Source organism: Astatotilapia calliptera, chromosome 20 (assembly GCF_900246225.1).
Source record: "Astatotilapia calliptera chromosome 20, fAstCal1.2, whole genome shotgun sequence".
In the NCBI taxonomy this organism is placed as follows: Eukaryota; Metazoa; Chordata; class Actinopteri; order Cichliformes; family Cichlidae; genus Astatotilapia; species Astatotilapia calliptera.
In genome coordinates, this window is record NC_039321.1 from 19,893,900 (window position 1) to 19,915,279 (window position 21,380).

The 21,380-nt window shown below is 39.0% G+C and overlaps 1 protein-coding gene across 5 annotated transcripts; it reads right to left on the reverse strand.

The window, feature by feature from the left end:
* Nucleotides 1-1,666: 1,666 nt before the first annotated feature.
* On the reverse strand, nucleotides 1,667-21,361 carry dennd2c (DENN/MADD domain containing 2C). Of its 5 annotated transcripts, none has more exons than XM_026153180.1 (20): nucleotides 20,105-20,538; nucleotides 19,033-19,155; nucleotides 15,976-17,070; nucleotides 13,996-14,108; nucleotides 13,169-13,248; nucleotides 12,839-12,991; nucleotides 11,837-11,915; nucleotides 11,560-11,607; nucleotides 10,820-11,004; nucleotides 10,225-10,334; nucleotides 9,513-9,582; nucleotides 8,348-8,425; nucleotides 7,868-8,008; nucleotides 6,735-6,883; nucleotides 5,077-5,254; nucleotides 4,815-4,856; nucleotides 4,045-4,153; nucleotides 3,402-3,644; nucleotides 2,507-2,593; nucleotides 1,667-2,431 (listed from the first exon to the last, which is right to left on the reverse strand). In XM_026153180.1, the coding sequence occupies exons 3-20, from the start codon at nucleotides 16,863-16,865 to the stop codon at nucleotides 2,400-2,402; spliced, it is 2,787 nt and encodes a 928-aa protein (XP_026008965.1). In that variant the 5' UTR covers nucleotides 16,866-17,070; nucleotides 19,033-19,155; nucleotides 20,105-20,538; the 3' UTR covers nucleotides 1,667-2,399. The 5 variants fall into 5 exon arrangements, with proteins under 5 accessions (XP_026008965.1, XP_026008964.1, XP_026008963.1 ...); XM_026153179.1 differs by having other exon boundaries at nucleotides 19,033-19,193; XM_026153178.1 differs by lacking the exons at nucleotides 19,033-19,155; nucleotides 20,105-20,538 and adding an exon at nucleotides 20,921-21,361.
* Nucleotides 21,362-21,380: the final 19 nt, after the last annotated feature.

Sequence of the window (21,380 nt, forward strand, 5' to 3'; positions counted from 1 at the left end):
TAGAAGGTCATCTGATTGTTGGGGTTTTCTCTGTTTAATTACTGGACCTTTACTTTACACTATATATCGCACCTTAAGGTGACTGTCATTTTGATATAGCGCCTATATAAATCTAATTAAATAGAACTGAGTTGAATTAAAAAAATGGTAAAATTAATATATATGTCACATTATAATGGAAAGAGTTTAGAAGATCAAATTTCAAATCAAATATTGTATCCCAGTGCCATTTTTCTTGTAAACATGAAAATATCTTTGCAGACCTATTTTATATGTATTGGCTCTGATTTTGAGTTGCTGGAAGTAGATCACTGGAACGTGCAGACACGAACAAATATTCAAAAGTAGGTTACAGTCAAGTGAAGCGAAAGGAAACCGTTTGTCTTTGAACAGTAGATGTAGGAAGATTAAAAACAATGTGTAAATTTGCCTGTAGGACATTCCAAGACTGGTGATTTTTGTTTGCTATTGTCCATAAATTCCATGGGAAAAGGGCAGCAACGTGTTTCTCTGTATTTTCCTCTGAACGCTGAATCTCAATGTTCTTACTGACTATCAAGTAAATATTTAAACAAGAAATGCCTCGAGTGACCTGCATATTTATGTAAATGGTGCGTTGCTTGGAGCCCTTGCAACACCTTAAATTCTTGACAAGTTTATCACACAACTATGTGACACTGTGTAGCATTTATCTACACACTGCACAACTCAAATGAGTGCAATTCAGTCTTACTATAAAGTTAAAAATCTGAATGTATGAAAATAAACTTAATTATAATAATAGCTGTAATCTTTTACATCAGGTGTCTTGCTGGCAGGTTTTTGCACATTTTGTCTGAAATAGGGAAAAGACACTTGACACTTTCGTTGCTGTTAGGCTTCATGTTGGAGCTTAGAGTAGAAAGACGTGGAGACAGCGCCCCCATATGGTCATAATCCTGATGTACTGGTTATTGTTCGCCACGAAAACATCACGTGATTTCATTCACCTGACGACTGCCTCTTAGGCCACGTGTATCATCCCAGCAAACGCGTCTTACCCTGCGTTATATTTCTATACAAGCAGAAGAATGTTATTCACCTCTTTTGAGGTTAGGCTTGTAATCAGTGTGAATTTCATATATAGTGAGTAAATTTAGGTCAAAGGAACAAACATTTTACATGATATGATGATCAGAAAAAAAAAAGAGCAAAATAATGTGTAAAGAACAGAAAGATTTTAAAAATCTATGTGCTTTGACTATATGTAATATAGTTCCTAGAAAAGCAAGGCCCCTTATTGCCCAACTGCCCTGTTAAATCAATTGTCTGACAACAACCTTAAATATAAAAAGTTTGCATAAAGACACTACAAAGACTAGATAACACTAGAATTACAATTTACATATGTAAATGGTCTTTTCCTGTATAAACAGGGTATTTTGTTATTTTACATCAACCAATCATACCCTGCTTTTTTCCCCCTTCCTGGTCTTTCTGAATAACCTACATGAACTAAAAATAATCTCACTATACTCACATTTTGAAGCGGACAACCTATGCTAAGATAAAATAAATAAATAAATAAATAATGGCTTAAAATTGGTCCGTTATAGAGGGTTAAGGTAGAACCCAAAGGTTTGTGTATAATAAACAACTGAGAATTAAACAGTCTTGGAAGCTTATATTTAAAAAGTATGATAAGTCATGCTTTAATACAAAAATATTCCAAATACTGTACACTTGTTCTGAACATGTGCAAAATGTCAAAAAAAATATTTACAATTCCAGTAAACAGAATTTAAAAAAAAAACCATATAATGACCAATTGATCGGATTGAGTTTGAACCTAGAAAAACGGAAACGTTCTCTTAGAGATATTAAGCCCAAACTGAAGAAACAACACAGACACAACATCCAAGTGACAGGAATGGAACAATGAGAATGTTATTTACATGAGCAAGTATAAGACACAAAAGACCCACCAGGCTGGATCCATGCACACAAATTTTAAATGTAAAGTACTTGATTGAAATGTAAGATTGATGCGATTCAAATGTTAGTAGAGTTCCAAGTAAACAGGTTTCTGTGTAAATGGACATAGTGGTTATAACCACACGCTCAAAGATACAACGGTTGATTCTAAGGTCCTCAAAAGAATTTGTAAAATTTAAAAAACAAAACCATATCCCACACACACACACACTTTTCCAGTTTTCTCCCAGTAAGAAATGCACTGGTCTCAAACTTGAGTTCATGGTTATAACATGAGTCTGCTCCTCCACATCAAGTCTTCTTTGTCCCTTTCACCCTCTATCAGAAGACTCTTTCACAGGCACGGAAATTTCTCAGACCAGGAGCAACAAGAGTTCTGTTTTTAATCACAAAGTCCTTCTTTTACAGAGATGTTGGCCTTTTTTTCATTTAATTTGCAGGAGCTTCATCTTGTTTCCTAAAAGCAGAAGAGGAACAATTAAGTGATGAACACTAACCTTTTAAAATGAACATTTATTGGAGTGACACTTACCCAGTCCTTTAAGAAATTTGTTCACACCACTTGGCTCAGGCTCAGGGCATGAATCCAGATACTCAGCCACTCTGGTTTCAAAGAGACCTGTGGGAAAGATGGAAAGACAGTAGCAGAAAAAAAGGATTAGACAGTCTTCATATGCTACAGCTCATTACGCACAGACCAGATGTCAAAAAATGTAGAAACGCAGTAGAAAAGTGCATTATTCCCATCACACTGACATACTCATGGTCTCTTTTACATGCAGGATCAAAGTTTGTCTCACCTTATTTTTCACTTACACCGTATCAAACGTGCGTATGCACAGTTTGAATTTATGTGTGTGGTCTGCACATCTTTATAAATAGCATTGAGTGGGAAAAGGCTTATGCATACTTTTTGTCCGTTTATACGCCCAGCCCCTAGTGCTTGCATGCAGGGAAAATTGTTTTCACTCAGTTTTAGGCTCGCTTGTTGTGACTCATTTAATTTAATGCATATGTCTGCTTTAATATGATTCAACACTGCTATTTATCCATTTACCGGTTATGTGGAAACAATGACTTGTTTATTTCAACTTTTATGCAACATCTTGCAGGATGATGTTTTATATTCTTCACATTCATCTGTCCCACCAAGATGTACAACGTTGGCTACGTTTCACTGTGAAGCTGGATGAATTCTAAATTTCTGTTTTGCTTTTGTATTTTGCTGTTTATTGGCACAGCTCTGCAGTTATTATGTTAAAAGGTAAAGTCAGCCTCTGAAGCAATGAAATCTAAATCGAGCACAGTTCCAGCTGGCATGAGTGTCTCCCGCCTCATGATTTAGTTTTACCTATTTTTTTCAGAACTCTAACAGTGGAAACAAAATATTCCCAAACAGAAAAAAACATAACATCTAAAAAAATGACCTCTTCCTCCTCCCTTGCGCAGCTCCTTGTCCTGAATGAAACCAGCAAACATCTGAGTGTCCATGAAGAGCTGCAGGAACTGCCGGACTCCCCGAGAGGGATGAGATTTGCGGAAACTGTCCCGCTGGAGCTCCTTGTTGCCATTGGGGGACTCGACCATGTGGAGTGGATAGTGTCCCACTAGCTCCACGAACAATCGCACAAACGCCTCCGACATCAAGGAGCTCAAATCAGTTTGCTGGTCTGAATGATTAAATAAGGAAAATGTTAGCACAGCAGTAAGGTTAATACTTAATGAAATGCTAAAAGCCTATGATTACATGAAAAAAAGAACAACAACAAGGGGGTCATCAACACAAATCTGGTTAAAGATTTGTAATCACACAACTGGAACTAATGAGCAGAAAACAGAATGTGCATTGATCTGCAGTAGGTTTGCCCTGCTGTGCTGCTGACATTTGCAGCTCATTTCTGCACAGCCAGATTTAGCTGGCAGAACAAAAGGACACACTGATAGTGCTATGATGAAAACTGATGCCAGCAAATATTCTTCTCATCGTCACTTTAAAAATGGAACTTCATCTTGTGATAGCGAGACTGTTTTGTAGATAAATCTTGTGTTCTTCGCGTCTGTTCCACCAACCTCCACACGTGTTTCCATTTTCTTCTCTCAGAATATCTTGCCTCTCCTCCAGGATCTGCTGCAACGCCGCCTGGAGTTTACTGGGCAGAATGCAGTCCTCATCGCCCAGCTGTCACACATCACAAGAAGGGTCAACAGCAGTCACATGATGCAGTTTCTAACCATGCATTTAATCCGTCACATTGTCTCATAGTTAATATCTATAGTAGCCTCAATATAAAAACATCAAATGTCACTCGTGTTTTCAATTTTTGCTGTGACAAACTAAATAATTATATTTGGTGCTTTGATCACATTGTTTTTTCATGCACTAGATTTAAAACCCAAGACCCAGTGTTAAACTTCAAAAGCACTCTGTACTGGGAAATGTAGCCATTTACTGTTTAATGTGCAAGAATGCAACAGGCCAAAGGAGCAGAATGCCTCCAGCCCACACTGTGCAAGTCAAAGATTTTTAGCCCTTTATTCATAAATTCAAACTGAATGGAGGGATGTTTCTAGAATTACTCATTATGTGTATACTAATATAATGAGCACAACCACACAAAAGTCTGTCAATGACTGAAAAGACTTACTGTTAACTGACAAAATTGCAGCACTGAATCAGCCTTAATGTTTTGATTGTGACAGGACTATGTTCTGGGCTTACATCCCATATAATTTGTCACTCTCAAAATATTCAGCATGCTACCGAGGGACAAGTGTAGGCAAAGCCATCTTTTTGACTGAGACCACACCTATCATTCCCATTATACGTTGTGTGTACACACCTGAATGACAAACTTGTTTGCACACAGATCCACTATGAGCACCTGGGAAGACAGCAAGAAGAAGAATTGACAGTTACTAACTGTAAGACTTAACAATTGTGTAATAAGAGTTATATAAAGGTCCAGTGAGTGTGAGTTACAGTGTGCTGCTGCACAGTGGAAGCAACAGCATGCGTGGAGTGAATATACAGCCAATAAACCATTACACAGGCAGGACTGTCTTTTTAAAGCTCTAATTGTTTTCAAAATTATTTTTACAGACCTCTTCAATGGGAAGCTCCAGCACCTGTGGCAGGCAGGGTGCCAGCACCCCAATAAGGAATGGGGTGGGGGAACAGCTGATGTCCAGCATGCTGGCTGGTAACACCGGCACGAAGGTGTGCTGCCAAGTAAACGGGTAGAGCAGCGCCAAGGCTGCGTGGCTGCAGCGTGACAGCACACTGCAGTGAAGAGATTAGATGAGAGATGAGGTTTATCAAAACACTATTCATGCAATTCCCACACAGATCACATGACACTGAGATATCAATCATGGCTCCCTAAAGATAGAGGATGGCCACATGTATTATTTTTCCACCAAACACTCACAATAAACTGTAAGAGCTTTCAGCAAAACGCCTTAAGTATCAAAGGATTCTCTCAATGCAACTGATCTATGTTAATCCTCTTAGTTCAGCAGTCACTGCTACTCCTGCTGACACTCCTCGTCCCTTTACAGAAAGTTGCATGCGTGCTGTGAAAATCCTCCTCCGCTTTCACCTGGTTGCTCAACTTCTACAGCTAACATTTTCTTGGTTTTGCCAAAGAGCCTTTTTTGTGTTTTTCAAACAGTATCTGTAGCCTCACTAAGATATTCAATCTTTAAAAGGTGAATCGCTAATTTCCCCCAACATTTTCAGCTGCTCTTAGCAAAAAGCCAAATTTCAAATAAAGCTACTTGGAAAAGAAATTTTAAAAAATTTCTCATGGACATTTACTTACGATCTACATTTAATAACTTTCTAATTACCATCAGTCACTTTTAGAGCACTTAACAGAGCAGTAATTGCTTGCCATGCTATTAGAAACTTTTAATTAGTAATTTAGTGTATGTGATCTTTTGATTTTTCTTAATTAATTTTAGACTGTGTCACTTTCTCTAATGTGGCAGTCTCTATTTTTTAAGCTCAGTGTAACAAGCAGCTCACAGATGTTACTTAAATGATGTAAAACACAGTTAATTTCACCATGTGCAATGTGTTATTTATACCCAGTGTTAGCATTTCTATATTACTTTTTGGTTATTTGGCTAGAGTAAAAGTGAGTTATGGTAACTGGATCAGAGAAACACATTGGTGCAGCATTGCTCGGGTATTGGCATATAACTCTGCACTAAGGTTGTACACATACCAGTCATATGCTTGAAGTTCCAGGTCTGATTAGTTTCGAGTTTGTCTCTTTTGCTCTCTATATCCCACTCTGCTCTCTAAATGTAGCATCTGAGTATTCTGTCTTTCCTCACAATTGAGCAGCTCAAAATTGTATTCAGTGTGACTTGTTTTGAGCTGTTTTGTGTATGTAGCAATTTTTAGTTATCCTACAAGGATACAAATGATGTTAAAAGAAGCCTCCATGTCAGTCTGAGCACAGACAAACTAGAGTGGATCATGCATGATCCGGGCAGCATATGAACTACTTGGTGTGAACAAAAGCCAAACCAATGTTGGACAGAAATCGGTGTTACATCCTGTATCACCTAATGTTCTCACAACTTTTTGAAACAGGTGCTCAGCTTTAACAGGAACTGTTAGAAGTTTGACATAACAATGCAAACTTACAAAGGCATATATCATGGTGGAGTGAATTACCCACTATATTGCTGTATTATAGCCATCAATGCCTGACTGGTCCTGCTGTGAGATGCATGCTACTACATCATACCTGAGTTTGTCAGCGACAAAGATGACCCTCCTCTCGAGCAGAAGGGAGGCGAAAACCTGCAGGAGTTTTGTGACACTGAGACATTCCAGCAGACTGTCAAAGTCCACATGCTCCAGTCTGGAGTCCACAGGTCGGCATAAAGTCAGTTCCTTGCAAAGCAATGAGAGCACACTCAGTCAGGCTAAATATAAATTGTAGTTGTTGACAGTGTGTATGAATGGCTGAAATGTTTATGCAAAACTAAGCCTTTTAGGATGCTGAATACCCATGTTCATGTTGTTCGATCTTTTAACATCTGCCAGATCACCAGAGACTTATGAATGATTAGAGCCAGGGGTTTTGTTCTGTTCTAGCCACATATCGAATAAACATAATTCCGGGAACTAGAGGTTGTTTTTCTTTTTTTAAAGAATGAAATCTGATACGTGCATTTCAGCCTTGTAATTCCTCCGATACAAGTTTTTCCATGTGGGTATGCCAAACAAAAGCATAAAAAGCACCTGGGGAGATAAGTGTGTTTTTTGTCCTGACTCTCTCCCCTCATCCCCAACTGGTCAGGGCAGATGGCCGCCCATCCCTGAGCCACGCTCTGCCTGAGGTTTCTTCCTGTTAAAAGGGAGTTTTCATTCTTCCCACTGTTTTCAAGTGCTTGGTCGCAGGGAGTAAAATATGATTATTGGGGTTTTTTCTCCATTATAGTAGGATCTTCAACTTGAGCACGTTGAGGCAACTGTTGTGATTTCGCTATATAAGTAAAACGGTGTTGAAATGAACTGAATATGATGCTGAGCTCTTGAATTTTAAGAGGTTATAGTCAATGGTCAAATGATAGATGGGGACTTTAGATATAGGTTTTAAATCTAGGACTTCCAAATGTAAGGCTTTGACTTTGCCACACTCCCTGAGTTTTACTGGAAAGGATCCTTACTTTGCATATTTTGACTCTGTAAAACAGAAGTGATCAAACAGTTTGCTGTCAGTGTTTAAAAACACATATATATGTTGCAGCATGGCTGAGCCCTATTGTTTTCACAAATACCCTAAAATTTTGAGTCATTCTGAGTTTGCAGAAGGGAGTGGCTAGAAGGAGCAAAACTACTAATTAACATTTCCTCTTTTGGTTTCAGGCTTACCTCACTCCCAGCGCCTGGGACGAAGCTCTTAACGGTAACTGTGCGTCCAGGGGCTGGAAAAGGAGCTTCCATCACAGTACGCATAAAAGGGTACACGAGAGCCGGAGATATTTCTCTGCGCCTCTCCACCTCTTCCAGAATCTGGTCAGACAAAGCCAGATGAATCAATTTTTGCATGCAGATGGGGTTTTCCTTCAGAGCACACTACTGGTTGTTAATTTCCCTCAGGCCAACTGAAGGATGGATGAGACACAGTTACATGCATATGATTTCCTTTTGGGAAAGAACCCCACACCCAGTGACTCCTCAGGATTATCTTCTAGTGCACCCTCATCCTATCTTTAAACATGCAGTTTTAAGGCAGCGGGTTTCACAATGTTCAGGGGATTAGCACTAAACTGTAGTCGATCCAGCTCTTTTCATGTCGCAGTAAAAAGTTCTATCAGCAGAAATATGTGTGCACATGTGTTGTGTCTTTACCTTTGCAAAAAGATTGAAACAGCCCAGCTTGCTGACAATACAGTGCACCTCAGGAAGTCTCTTCCCCTTTCCACTGGGCTTAAAGAGACAGTTTCAAATGATAAAAAGGAAGAAACAGAGATGTCATTACAACACCATTAAACACGGCATATCTCTCTCAGTCTCTAAAATGGCAGGAGTAGAAAATCCTAAAAGTCATAAAGTCTCCATCCATGTTTTTCATAGTGGCAATCAGTTTTCCCCCCCATGTCCTCTTCATAAGACGTAACATCCAATGTTGAAACTATAAAAAAACCCTGAAAAATCTGCAAAAAAAACTGTGCTTGGACAATAAAATTTAAGTAGAATATCAATGACATAAAGCTAATCTGGATCAGGAACCATCACAATCCACAGAATATAGGCCATAAAAATGACAAAAGCAAGCTGGAGCATAATTTGGCTGCAGACCCATGAAGTGATCACTTGGTGTACCGGTAAGTTGGATTAAATCCTATTGAGATTCTTTGTAATCATGACTGGACCGTTTTGTTGTTATGAAAGCAGTCATATGAAGTTATTCTCTAACTGCAAATTGAAGATTTCTAAGTGCAGGAAAACCGGGCGGCACAAGTAATCTGAGCTTGAGTTTTATGCTTTGGGGATTTACAGCAGACACTTTGCAATGGTTTCCGCCATGTTACAAACACAATTACTGGATTAATCAAGAAAATAACCTGCAGGTTAATGAAGTGAAATTGAAATAGATGTTAATGACACAGTATCTGAAGCAGCGTCTGGAGAAACAGCAAAACTGAAAAAGCTCTCTAAGTTGTGCGAGTTGAGAAAAACAAAATATAAAACTCTCCACATTAGATGTGGCCTAGATCTGTCTGTACTACCCAACAACAAAGTTTATCGCAGACATCTTAACAAGACAACTGCAATAGCAGTAACAAAGCAAAAGAAAAGCACAACACTTGTCATAATTTCAACATACAAAACTGAACCCTTCTCAGGCTAAGGAAAAGGGAACATGATGAAATTCTTCTTGCTCTCTGTCATTAATACAGAAGTGGTTTATGGTCTGTGACTCACATCTAAGAGATATTGAGTAAGCACAGGGCAGGCTGCCATATCATGACACACACACACACACACACGAACATTTGAGTCAAATGCTCACCAGGATCTTACGGCAGTAACAAAACCAGCGGCTGCCATCTTCTCCAGTCAGGACAAAGGAAAACGTCTCGCTGTCAACGCAAACACAGATAATGCTATTTATCCGAGGTAATTTAACCATGATGTTCCATGTATAAAAATTGGTGGGAAAAGAGCTGGCTTGATATGAATGATTTCATTATGGAATCATTTCATTACAATTAATTAAACAGGAAAAACACTACACTAAATAAAGACAGACAGAACAGAAAATATGTACATGTACATATTTGTCGTCTGGTAGTTTGTATTGGCACAGATGCATATTTTAGAGGCAGGAAGGGAGTGCAAGTTCTGAGCATAACCCTCATTACAACAATGAACCGCACAGACAAAATGCATGCCCAATTCCCCTTAGCACTCCAATTTAATTAGATCAGACAAAACTTTAATCATCCCTGTGGGGAATTTAAGTGATTGCAACAGTGATTTATGGGTTACAACTAATAGCTGGAGATATTAATAGAAAAAGAGGAAATGGGGTAATAAACATGGCATAAATAAGAACGCTGAACAATACAAAGTCAACAAAAGGACTCCAACACAAAGAAAATGAAAGGAAGATGAAGAAATAATACAGTCTCATGTTACCATTACATCACTGGCTTAGCTTTGCTGTGACACAGCATACATCAGGCATGGTGTTAAAACATTGTTGTTGTGTTTAAGCTGACCTAGGCATCAGTGCAGAAGGTTTCCAGTCCTGAGAATCAGGGAAGCAGAACCTTGGGATCACCTTCAGCTGATCCTCAGCTTCTTTAGAAAGCCGGGACGACTTCTCAAACTGAAAGAGAAAAACTCAAGGCTACTACAGGCCAGTCGATTCCCAGAGATCCAATAAAATCAATAAAACAAACAACAACAAAAAAAACCACCAAAAATTAAAAGTGTTAAAAGTTTCCTGTAAATTAAAATAAATAAATAATAATAATAATAATAATAATAATAATAATTTTTAAAAAATCAACAAACATGCACAGTCTCAAGTATGCGGTCGAATGCACCTAAAGAGATCATTTCTTTTATATTCCAGGGAGAAAAATGCAAATATATACCCAAATCTGGAAAAACACATCAAAAGAGTCCATCTGAGAAGCCTTATATCAGCCTGGGAAATTCCCCGTATACAAATTCTCAAAAGGATTTTTTGTTATGTACAATGAGAATCCCTTAATATCACCAAACAAGATTACAATTTAGTTGTGAAATTGTCACAAATGACATCAATTCATGCAATATGAACAAAGCAGAGTTGTGCAGACTGCTAACCATTTTGGGGAACTGTTGTGTAATTTCAGGGGAGTAGGTGTTTTCTTGGGAGCTTTTTCTTAGTGACACCACCACAAAGATCTGGAAAAGCTGCTGCTGCTGCATCTGGATCAGGTCTCTCTCCAGGGTGCGGTAGCCTGGCCTTCGTTTCAATGTAGACTGGATGTAAACTGATCTCCTGGAGCCTGTTCAACACCACACAGTGACACAATACAGTCATGTTTATCCTGGGAAAAATCCCAACCAGCACAGAGAAGCAATAAAAGGTCTTCTTAATGTCTATATAATGTAAAACTGTAGCTATAACACTGACTACTTTAAGGTTGCTCAATGATGACCTATCATGCTAATTTCTAACTCTGCTTTTTATTCTTCAACTCTACTACAGCGTTGCATGATTCACACTAAATAAAGAATCCTTTTTATCTTATGCTGAGCCTTGATTCAACTTATTTCATTCACTGCCTGAAACAAGCTGTTTTAGCTCCATCTTTCTAATGAATGACTTATCCTTTAAACATTAGTTGAGCTCCTAATTAAAAACTTTGGAGATGTTTGGTGTGATCATTTAACACTAACACTATACAGTATATGATGTTTTTATCTTCTCGTTTTACCGTAGCACTGGATTTATACTTTCATTTTTAGGAACTAATAGTATTTACTCCATATAAAGTTATCTACCTGTAAACTTTACCCAGAACTAGCATAAAGTGAAAGATTCTGTACGTTTGTTATACCTTTGGTGCCGTCCTCAGGGTCGCTCTCAGTCCCGCTGGTCTCCTCTGCTTATATAAATTGGAGGAGGAGGGATAGATTAGTGAGAAGCAGAGGAATGGGGAAAACTTGACAGGCCATAATCAGATGCAGACAGCAAGTCTTTGTTTCATAATTTCATTTCATTGCCGACTGCGACTGGCCTTATGTGTATCATCAAAAGATGGGTATTTCCACCAAGAGGCTCAACTTAATCTTGATGTGTTGATGTGGATCTGCCACTATGTGTTTGTGTCTCACCTCGCACGGTGACTCCTTGGTTCTTCACTCTCTTCCTCCCTCGCTTGTCATCAAAGATCGTCTCGATTTTGTTGACATACTATGTAGTAGAAGCACAGGTGCTTGTCAGCCCCATAATTTTAGAGCCATTGCAGAATCCTGATTACATGGAATTATGATATATAGCCACTAACAGCTACTAAATACATAATTATATTACAGATTTTCAGCATTTTTTTCTTCTTTTTTTTAAAAACCCCATACCCTTGTTGTTCTTTCTAAAAGAACATAGAGCGGGAAGCTTAAACTTTGTTTTTAAAAGAAGCGCTGCCAATTGAGGAAACAAACTCGTATGGCAATGACAAGTAACATGTCTAACTAACCATAACAGCACTGTTTTGAAGCAGAACAATACATAATAAATGAGTTATTGTCAAGATCTAAATGTGTATTTTTAATATATTCAAAGATTTCCCAAAAGCGGTTTGTCTAAAATATTTAAGAATACTCAACTCACTCAATATTTCATTATTACTACAGTTTCAGATATTCATTTTACACTATTGAAAAGTTACACAATGGTCTCTTCCTAAAAACAATCAAAATCAACATGACGGGCTTTTTCAAACTAGCTCAAACTCATGGTACTTGGGTCACATTGGGTTTTTTAAGCCATAACCTCTTTTTTCTACAAATATATTTTAAAAAACGCTTTTTTCCCTCTTTACCTTGTCAGTAAAGTCTGTCCCTGTCCAAAACCTTTCCACAGCCATGGGTTAGATGTCCGTAATACTCTTCTGTCTGAATTTACACAAAGTGTTTACACATACTGCTCCAACACTATCTATTATTTTCAGCATCAGCTTCTTCCTGTTCAACAAGTAACCGCCTCCTTTTCTGTTCTACGTAAAACATGAATCATCATTCACTGCCACTCTGTCAGTCACAGGTCACATGGAAATGGGCACCAAAAATGCTGTCAGCCAGCCATAGTATCAAATTCAATTGTATGTGCAAATATACCTGGGGTATCCTGTGTATTTTCTGAGTGCTTCCACGCCGTGGTGCAGCTGGTTTGGGAGTGTCTGCAATGGTTGAAGATTTGGACACAGCTTGGAACACCTTCCTGTCCACTTTACTAGCATACCTGTATAACGTTTGGGGTTTAGAAGGCAACTGGAACAAAAGAAGTGCTAAGTTAATGCTCAGTTTCAGATAATTACTTGGTATCAAACTACAATAATTCCTTCTTCCTTTGTTTCTCAGGTTGACACATTTGTTACATTGATGCATAACTAATAAAAATACTCCTGTACTATTAAAGCGGGACATACATGGAATGTTATCCATTACCTTTGGGAGAGGCCTTGCAATAGGGATACACATTGGAGATAGCTTGACATCCTCATAGGGGTTATCTCTGGTCACATCACCTGAGGGTAAGGTAGAGTGATGGGAAGGATTAGACAGCATGCCTGGACGTCTTCAAGACATAGAAGCAACTGAGACAGCCTAAATTTGCTGAAACTACAACAAATTGTTTAAAATGCATGGTAGCACCTATCTGCCAAGTGCTGTGAAATACTGAATTTGTGACATTGCACTGCAAAAGCTATTATTATACACTTGTATCAAACAGCTAGGCCACATTTACAGACACTACATATTGTGAATAGGTGTTATGTCTGATCCCACTAGTCACAGCATGTTTTTCCATCGTGAACATGAGGAATAATTCTAGTAACTGTAGGAAATCTGTGGGCAATCAGGAAAAGGAAACATCATCAGTTGAGCTGCTATACTTAGTACTACTAAGTAGTACTAAGTATAGTATGCTTAGTACTACTAAGTATACTATACTAAGAATAGTATACTTAGTATACTATTCTTAGTTAGCGTATTGTCTGTCTTGTTAATGTTGGTTTATAATGGAGCACTGTAACAAAAAAATATTTTCCCCCAGGGATCAATAAAGTATTCTGATTCTGATTCGGATTATACAACAATAAGCCAAATCCTAACTGAGAATACTGAAATTTACATCAACCCAGCGACAGGTACCCAGGAGTCTTTATGATTTCCTGTCTTTGTCTTTTGTGCTAACAGCCAGATAAATCAGAAGAAATCAGAAGCTCTGGAAGTTCATTCAAAATCAGCTCCACATTGGGAATAGGACTTACAGACGATGTCCTCGTAAATATTGTCATCAGAGTAGGCATGGTAAAGGGCATCATCTGCCCGAGGGCCTTGCTCTGCCGTCAGGCGTGATGCATCCTCATACTCAAAGGACTTCCTGTGACAGGGAGAGAAGCGATGGCAGTGAGAAAGGCTGTTGACCTAAAGATAACCATTATACTGTTCACTCTATTGTTGTATGTTTAGCCATTGCCCGACAACAAAATGCCTTGTTGATATGAAACCCAGAAAAACAAGGAGATAGTGCAGGGAGAGAGAGAATAATCATCATGGAAGGAAATGACTGAGCGCATGATAGAGAAGTTGCAATATGGTAACAGTTTTTCTGTGTCACAGACAGTACAGAAATATGGAAATGGACAGTCTGTCTGAGTGCAGAAACTGAAACTGCGATGTTACTAAAGTTCACGTGATAAAATACCTGGCCAGGTGCAGATACTTCATAATGTACAAGCTTAAATGAAAGCTTCCTCTAAAGATGGTAAACAAGAAGCCCTGTGCTACCTGTGTGCAGACATGACAGGAAGACTCCGAATCGAGCTACTGGCATAAACTAAAAAGGTTGATTACATTGCCTACAATACGTAACAACAAAAATATTGCACAATTAGTAGTTTGTGAAACTCTGTTTTACAGTTTATGAAACATCCTGTCCTGTGCTCTAACAGAGGGGAAACAGACTTTCTCTACCTACATGTGAAAAAAATAACCATTCAAACTTTTTAATCTATTGGACAAGCAAACTTTCGTCCTCTTTGAAAGGGTACCTAATGATAAAGGCACTGCAATCAATAACACCTACACCTACCTATGTTTGTATCTTTATATTTCAACAATAGAGTAGGAAATATACCCCATTATTCATTATACTGTCAAATGTATGAAATTAGAATTAATGGATCCTGATTAGAGGCCAATAATTAGAACCTTTTTAAAAAAAACAACAACATATGGTCCAAGTATCAAGTTCTCTTTTACACTCAAGTATATTTTACCATTATTCACCGTCTAAAAACCTCTTTAAAGTCTTCAAAATGCCCGAGTCTATTATTAATATTTTACACTGCATGTATTATAAACATCTGCCAGTTTTCTATGACTGGCCAATCCAGGAAATTCAGCCAGTAGAGCCTTTGATGCAATAAAAGGTCATCAGAAACAAAAATTATATTACAGGATCTGCAGGGACAGCACCAGTCAAAAGTCCATCCAAAGTGCTGACTGGTATTGTAATCATTTCAAATGCTGGTGTCAAAGTGCGCGGTTCTACTGTCAGAAGGACAGCACCAGCTTCAGGTGGAATGGCCAAGTCAGATTTGAATAACACTGAAATATTGTGCACGCAGGATAACCCACACACAACTTCAGATATTTTACATGATAACAAATTGTCAGCAAGGTATATTAGTTTCTAAGGCCAAAGGGTGTACTTTCTTTATCTGCAGAGAAGTAAAATCTATCAATCATTTTTTTATATTTTGTTGAAACCATTGATCACTCCTTTTCTTTACCATCTTTGTCTGTATGTACCGTATTAAAAAGGATTAAATGTTTGCTTTTTATGTGTCAAAAGCAATGGTTTTCACAGGACTACAGATAATATAAGCATGTGACACAGTTTAGTCTTGTTTTACTCGGCCTTTAAAATAATGAAAGAGGAACTGTGTGTGTGTGCCCGATGAAGATGACCCTGGACCCATGGCTGCTCAGGAACTAGGCCATTTCTAGACAATAGACGACAATGCTGCCAGATATCATGTGACATCACACCAGGACCCCAGCCAGCAATCAGACTCTGACAGTACCCTCCCCACCCCAAAACTGCTCTACATATACTGTAACTGTTCAGTAAACCTTTCTACTATAGTTTATATCAAAGAAAGTGCTGCAACAGTTCCATTCTACTTTACTTTTAACAAGTACTCTATGATTATTTATGCTTTTCTTTTTGTGCACTTACTGACCTGTTCTTTTTATGTCTTGAAAGTCCTTCACTCTTTCCAACTGGACACGGAGGAGGTGGGAAGTTGGGTGGTTGAGCTACCCTCCTGGTTCTCGTGTTGGAGTGATTGTTATGAGAGGACCCTCTGTCCCATTGTACCATGTACCCTGTGTTGTTACTGTTCTTGGTTCCCCGATACTGGAATGTCCGCTGAGGTTTAGGAGGGGGATTAGCTTCACCTGATGATCCTCTGCCTTTCTCCCAGAGCAGTCTGTTTCCCTCAAGCTTCCGCCAGAAACCCCGGGAAGTGTAGAAGTTACCAGCAGGCATGTTGTCTTCTGGATCATCAGTTGACAGAGGTAGAGGTTTAGAAACTACTTCAGCATCCAAGATACGACCTATTTTTTGGTCACCGTTGGCAGTAATGATTCGTTTATCTGTAGCCTCCACTTTGGGAGATGCAAGTATTTGCGTTGAAAATATTTTATTTCCTGGCGACGTGGCTAATAATTCACTGGAACCACTACGCACCGGTTCTGACTTCCTGCCACCCACACTGTGTCCAGCCTGTGCTGGGGATTCCTGAAAATCAAATTCCGAGTTATTTCTTTTTGAGACGTCGGCTTTTGCATGAAGACCGCCTCTCCAGCTCTCGTTTGGACAACCATTGCCTAGGAGATCTCCAGACAGAGTCCGAGATACAGTCAGAGGATGTACTTTCACTCCAGTATCATGGCCACTGCTCTGCTGACTGCGGCCTTCCCACTGGGAGATCTTCTCCTTGATGTTAATGACTTGCTTGTGAGAAGGTATCCTCAATGGTGGCCGTCCTTGCTTGGCTGTGGGAGCCTCATTCTGCAGCACAACCTCACCAACCCCACGTCTGACCTGCTCCGCTCTTAGAGCCAGCATATTGTGTCAGCTCATCGCGAATCCTCCATAGGTAAATGTATCAAGTATTTCCCCACAACAGACAGAATCTACTTATTGTTAATTATCCATAAACTGTAATCAAAATCAAAAGAGCCACAAAGTTTATTGTTGGTTCTGTTCTGTCTTCATGTCGTTGTGTGGTGGCAGAGGATCGTTTTCCTCTTGTCTCATTTTATAAAACAACCTAAAAAGAAGATGACAGACTAAAATTACTTATCAGTACAATTAAATCACATCCAAAGAGCACAGTGCACACTGTAGGATCAGAGAAACAAAACCCCAAGGGAAATCTTTCCCCTGAAACAGCATGCATCCAAAGGTGAAGACAAGAACATACTCATGTGAATGCTGGTTTCTGAAAATAAACCTAGTAAAAAAAGAGAAAAAAAGTAAAGACAGTGACAGTGACACATACACTACTATGTATGTGTGCAGTGACCCCCCCCCCCAAAAAAAAAAATAAAAAATTCTTCTAGGCCTAGGAGATTTCTGTGATGCCTTCTTCCTAGGCCTCCTTATAGCTGGTCAAATACAAAAACACCTGTAGTACAGCAAATCAAATGCACCTCATTTGAAAGGCTGTCTTTAAATGGTATGGGGGAAGACCGTCTATGCCAGGGGTCGCCAATCCCAGTCCACGAGGGCCGGTGTCCCTGCAGGTTTTAGATGTGTCCTTGATCCATCACAGCTGATTTAAATTTAAATGGATAAATTACCTTCTAAACATGTTTTGAAGTTCTCCAGAGGCCTGGTAATGAACTAATCATGTGATTCAGGTGTGTTGACCCTACAGGGACACCGGCCCTCGTGGACTGGGATTGGCGACCCCTGGTCTATGCGATTTCATGAAGCGTTTGAGACACGAAAAAACACACGAATCTCATTTCTTGCATAAAGAGCCAACGACAATTGATGACGGGGAGCATTTTAACCCCACCTATCCACATGTGGTCGAGCTCTAGATTAGGCGTTCCTCACGTGGTTTAACTATTTATCAGACACAAAAAATAAAAAGATATAAGACAACATATTCTAAATAACTGCGGCCTTTGCTATATGCACTTTAAACTAAAAATCACATGTTGTCAAACATGCACAGATTTGATGTCTGCGATTGTTTTGCAATGCACTCAGTCTGATTTATATATCCTTAGCCGGCATCAACATGATTGCTGAAGTCTCTTGCTCCTGCTTCGCTGGAACCAAACTATTTGGACACGTCGCACATGAGGATCAAGAAGGGGAGACATGGTAAAATTCCACAGCATAGTTCATGATGACTATGAGCTGCATTCCTGCAGATGGAGAGGAGGAGGGTCAGTAAATAGATTCAGCTACAGACAGTCGGACAGTCACTCAGTCTTGCAAATGACACCTTTGTCTGCGTTTGACCCAAATTAAACGTATGTTTGTAGTGGAATGCTGCTCCATCATAGCCAGACCATGCAATGACAATGCAGCTCCCGAACTGACCCACTTGCACTTATTCGTCTGTGTGCGGTATGTAGTACAGGAAGACATGAGTTGCGTTTCCTGAGCTGCAGGAAGAAGGATCAGCAGTGTCCATAATTATGGTGCAGAAAGATTTTCACCCAACCACTGGTTTAAGCTATGTTTAGATCATCTATATTCAAACACTGACTTGGAAATACAAGAAATCCAGAAATATATCAGCCACTGGCCACTTACAGTAACACTGTGAAACATATCAAAATGGGAGCTTCCCTCTTTTCCATGGTATTCAGTTAAAATCAAATATTAGTCCCAAAGCAGTGAACTGTACATTGTTGTGTAGAAAAGCCAGAGGGAAAGTCAAAATGAACGTTTTAATAAGGCGTTCAGCTTTACAGAGTGGCATCCCAGCATTATTTTAGTGAAACTCACTGAGTCATCCATGTAGAAACTAGACAGGGGACACACAAAGCTTGGAGAACCCAGTCATCAGTTGGCAACTAAATTAAACCTAATTGCAGCTTCAAAACCGCCACAACACGCCCTGCAGAGACGTGTGGCATGACATGACATGTTGGAGGTGAGGTATTGTACAACTGTAGTTTATCACCAGCAGTGGCAGTCGGGAGTATAATAAAAGAAAAATGCAGGTTTGCTTTACACCAACATAAAAGGACAGAGCAAGATAAAGTACCTTAAAACGACTGATCCTTCAGCAGTCAGCGGGGTACAGAGGCATTCATTTCCACATCTCCAATGAGGGAGTGACAGACAAACAGCTTTCATGAGGTGTTTTGTGTCAAGTTGTTGCTGCTAGCTGTGCCAAAACAGTCCAAATCCTCTCATAAACACAGACTGAGGCAGATAAACAATCTAAACATCATTACTTCACAATACCACAGTGATAACACCTTGAGTGGCACATGAATATCGAAGAGGCTTTGTCTTGACAGTTATCAATTAACCAAGTTGATTTTCCTATATATTTGGCAAAGCAGACAAATGATTTTCATAGAGCATTTTACAGCCTTAAAGGACAGAGACCTTTGGGAGCTCTATGGCCTGAATTGCCTCCATATTTTCTGTTATGAATAGTTACTATGTCCAGATAAACGGAGATAAACTGGAGATTAGCAGGAATGCATGCGGACTGAGTGAAAGGAAACTAGGCTCATGTTTTAAAAAAAACAACAACAACAACTGTAAAAATAAATAAATAAATAAATAAATAAATAAATAAAAAAAAAAATGTCACCCCGCCCTTGCAAAGAACTGAAACTTGGAAACTTAACGGACTCGTTATGGTGAAACCTGTTAAACCGCCGGCTGGAACAGCAATACAGGAATAACGTTTTAGTCACCAGTGAAATCGTACAGTGTAATAAACGAAAAGAAGAAAAATAATAAAAATAATTTATTGGATGCATGCCGAGTTGAAGAAAGGGACTTACTGAACCAGAAAAAGTATTGATACTTACATTAAAACGTGATAATAGCTATACATAATACCGTCAGGTTAAACTTGCCATAGTTTCAGTGGCGTTTGGTGTTGACTTGTCACCATATGAAGAAAGCACAAGGATTGGAGAAGTGTGGGAGAGCTATAAATTTTACGGCCAGCTATTAGCTAACGATATCACTGAATGCAGAAACAGAGCTCCTTGAACATTTTAACTAGGGTTTTCTACGAGAAAGTGATATATAAGCTGTGAAGTAAGTGTAAAGATAGAAAGATGGGTAGATGTGATAGAATCCATACTACTTACCAAAGTATAAGCAGGACTCATGTTCTTTCCTCGTTTTCCCGGCGATAAAATAAAAACCGCAAATAAAATCCGACTGCGCTCGGTCTCATCGTTCTATCTGGGAAGGTCTCAATAACGTAAAAAAAAATGCTACCGTTGTTCAAAAAAAGCAGCCTACAGACTGGTAAACTTAACTTATGAGCACGAAAACTTTATGAGGTATAAAAACGTACCGCTTATACTAATATCTAAACACAGCATGAACAACAACCACAAAGAAAGTGGCCACAGAGGAGAGAAAAGCTGCTAAAGCAGAACACTCCTCGCCCTCCGTCTTTGGACAATTAGCGTCAAGTCAGCCTGAAAATGCGATTTCCGGTTGTAACTTTCAAAATATAAGAGATAACAATTCACCGAGTGTCGTTTCCCCCAATTTATAAGGTGTTCATTGAACTTTCTGGGTGAAAATTGTTTTTTTTTTTTTTTTTTGTTATGTTCAGTTTTTTATGTTGTCCGTTTTTTATTTTTTATGTGTCCTTTATAAAACGTAAATATTGTAAAAGTAAATGTATTTTAGTCCACTGCAATTGTACGTTTGCTGGCGTCAGTTGTCCAACAAGACCACCGGGATATCGACATCATAACACATGCCACTGAGTTTTGGGAGCAACAAAAGTATCTGAAATGATTTCAAATAATAAAGGAACAAGCAACATTTACATGCATTATCCACCACACCATTATTTATGACAGCACTGCTGGAAGTGGTTAACAAATAACCGTGTTGGGGGGTTGTAATGCAACATTTCTGTCTTGTTTACAATAAAAATAGTTTACCGTGCTTTTATTTGACTTCCAGCTTCCCTCATACTGTTTCTGTCGAGCTTGACGCGCTGACTGTGAGAAAGTTTGCCTGAAGCCTCCAAGAGAGACGACGTCATCACCTCAACTCCTGCAGCTGTCAACACTGAACAAATACTGCTGTCTTTGAGTGTCCTGGGAAATCTAGACACTGGGTTAGGAGCTCCATCTTTGCGATCGCACAACTTAATAAACATAACTAGGTGTTTAATTTATGACGTTTGTGATGCAGAGCTTTAGCCTCTCTAACGTAATTGTGAACTTTAGACTTTATACCTTGTCTCAAACTTGATCTTGGCAACATGATGTGAACTCGGTTCATTTAGGTTAGAACAAATGCTGACTTTCATATCGTGTTTTGACTTATAGCCTAAGGTAATTTTGCTGCTAAACGTTAAATAAATAAGGTAAACAGCTTTCAAGAAATGTCTTAAGG

Excerpts from the sequence above, each read along its gene's own strand:
- dennd2c (XM_026153178.1), bottom strand. The coding sequence starts at position 16,865 with ATGCTGGCTCTAAGAGCGGAGCAGGTCAGACGTGGGGTTGGTGAGGTT. Across the intron at positions 10,335-10,819 it reads CACAACAGTTCCCCAAAATG|TTTGAGAAGTCGTCCCGGCT; the intron begins GTTAGCAGTCTG and ends TTTCTCTTTCAG. Across the intron at positions 9,583-10,224 it reads CCTTCTGCACTGATGCCTAG|CGAGACGTTTTCCTTTGTCC; the intron begins GTCAGCTTAAAC and ends TTGCGTTGACAG.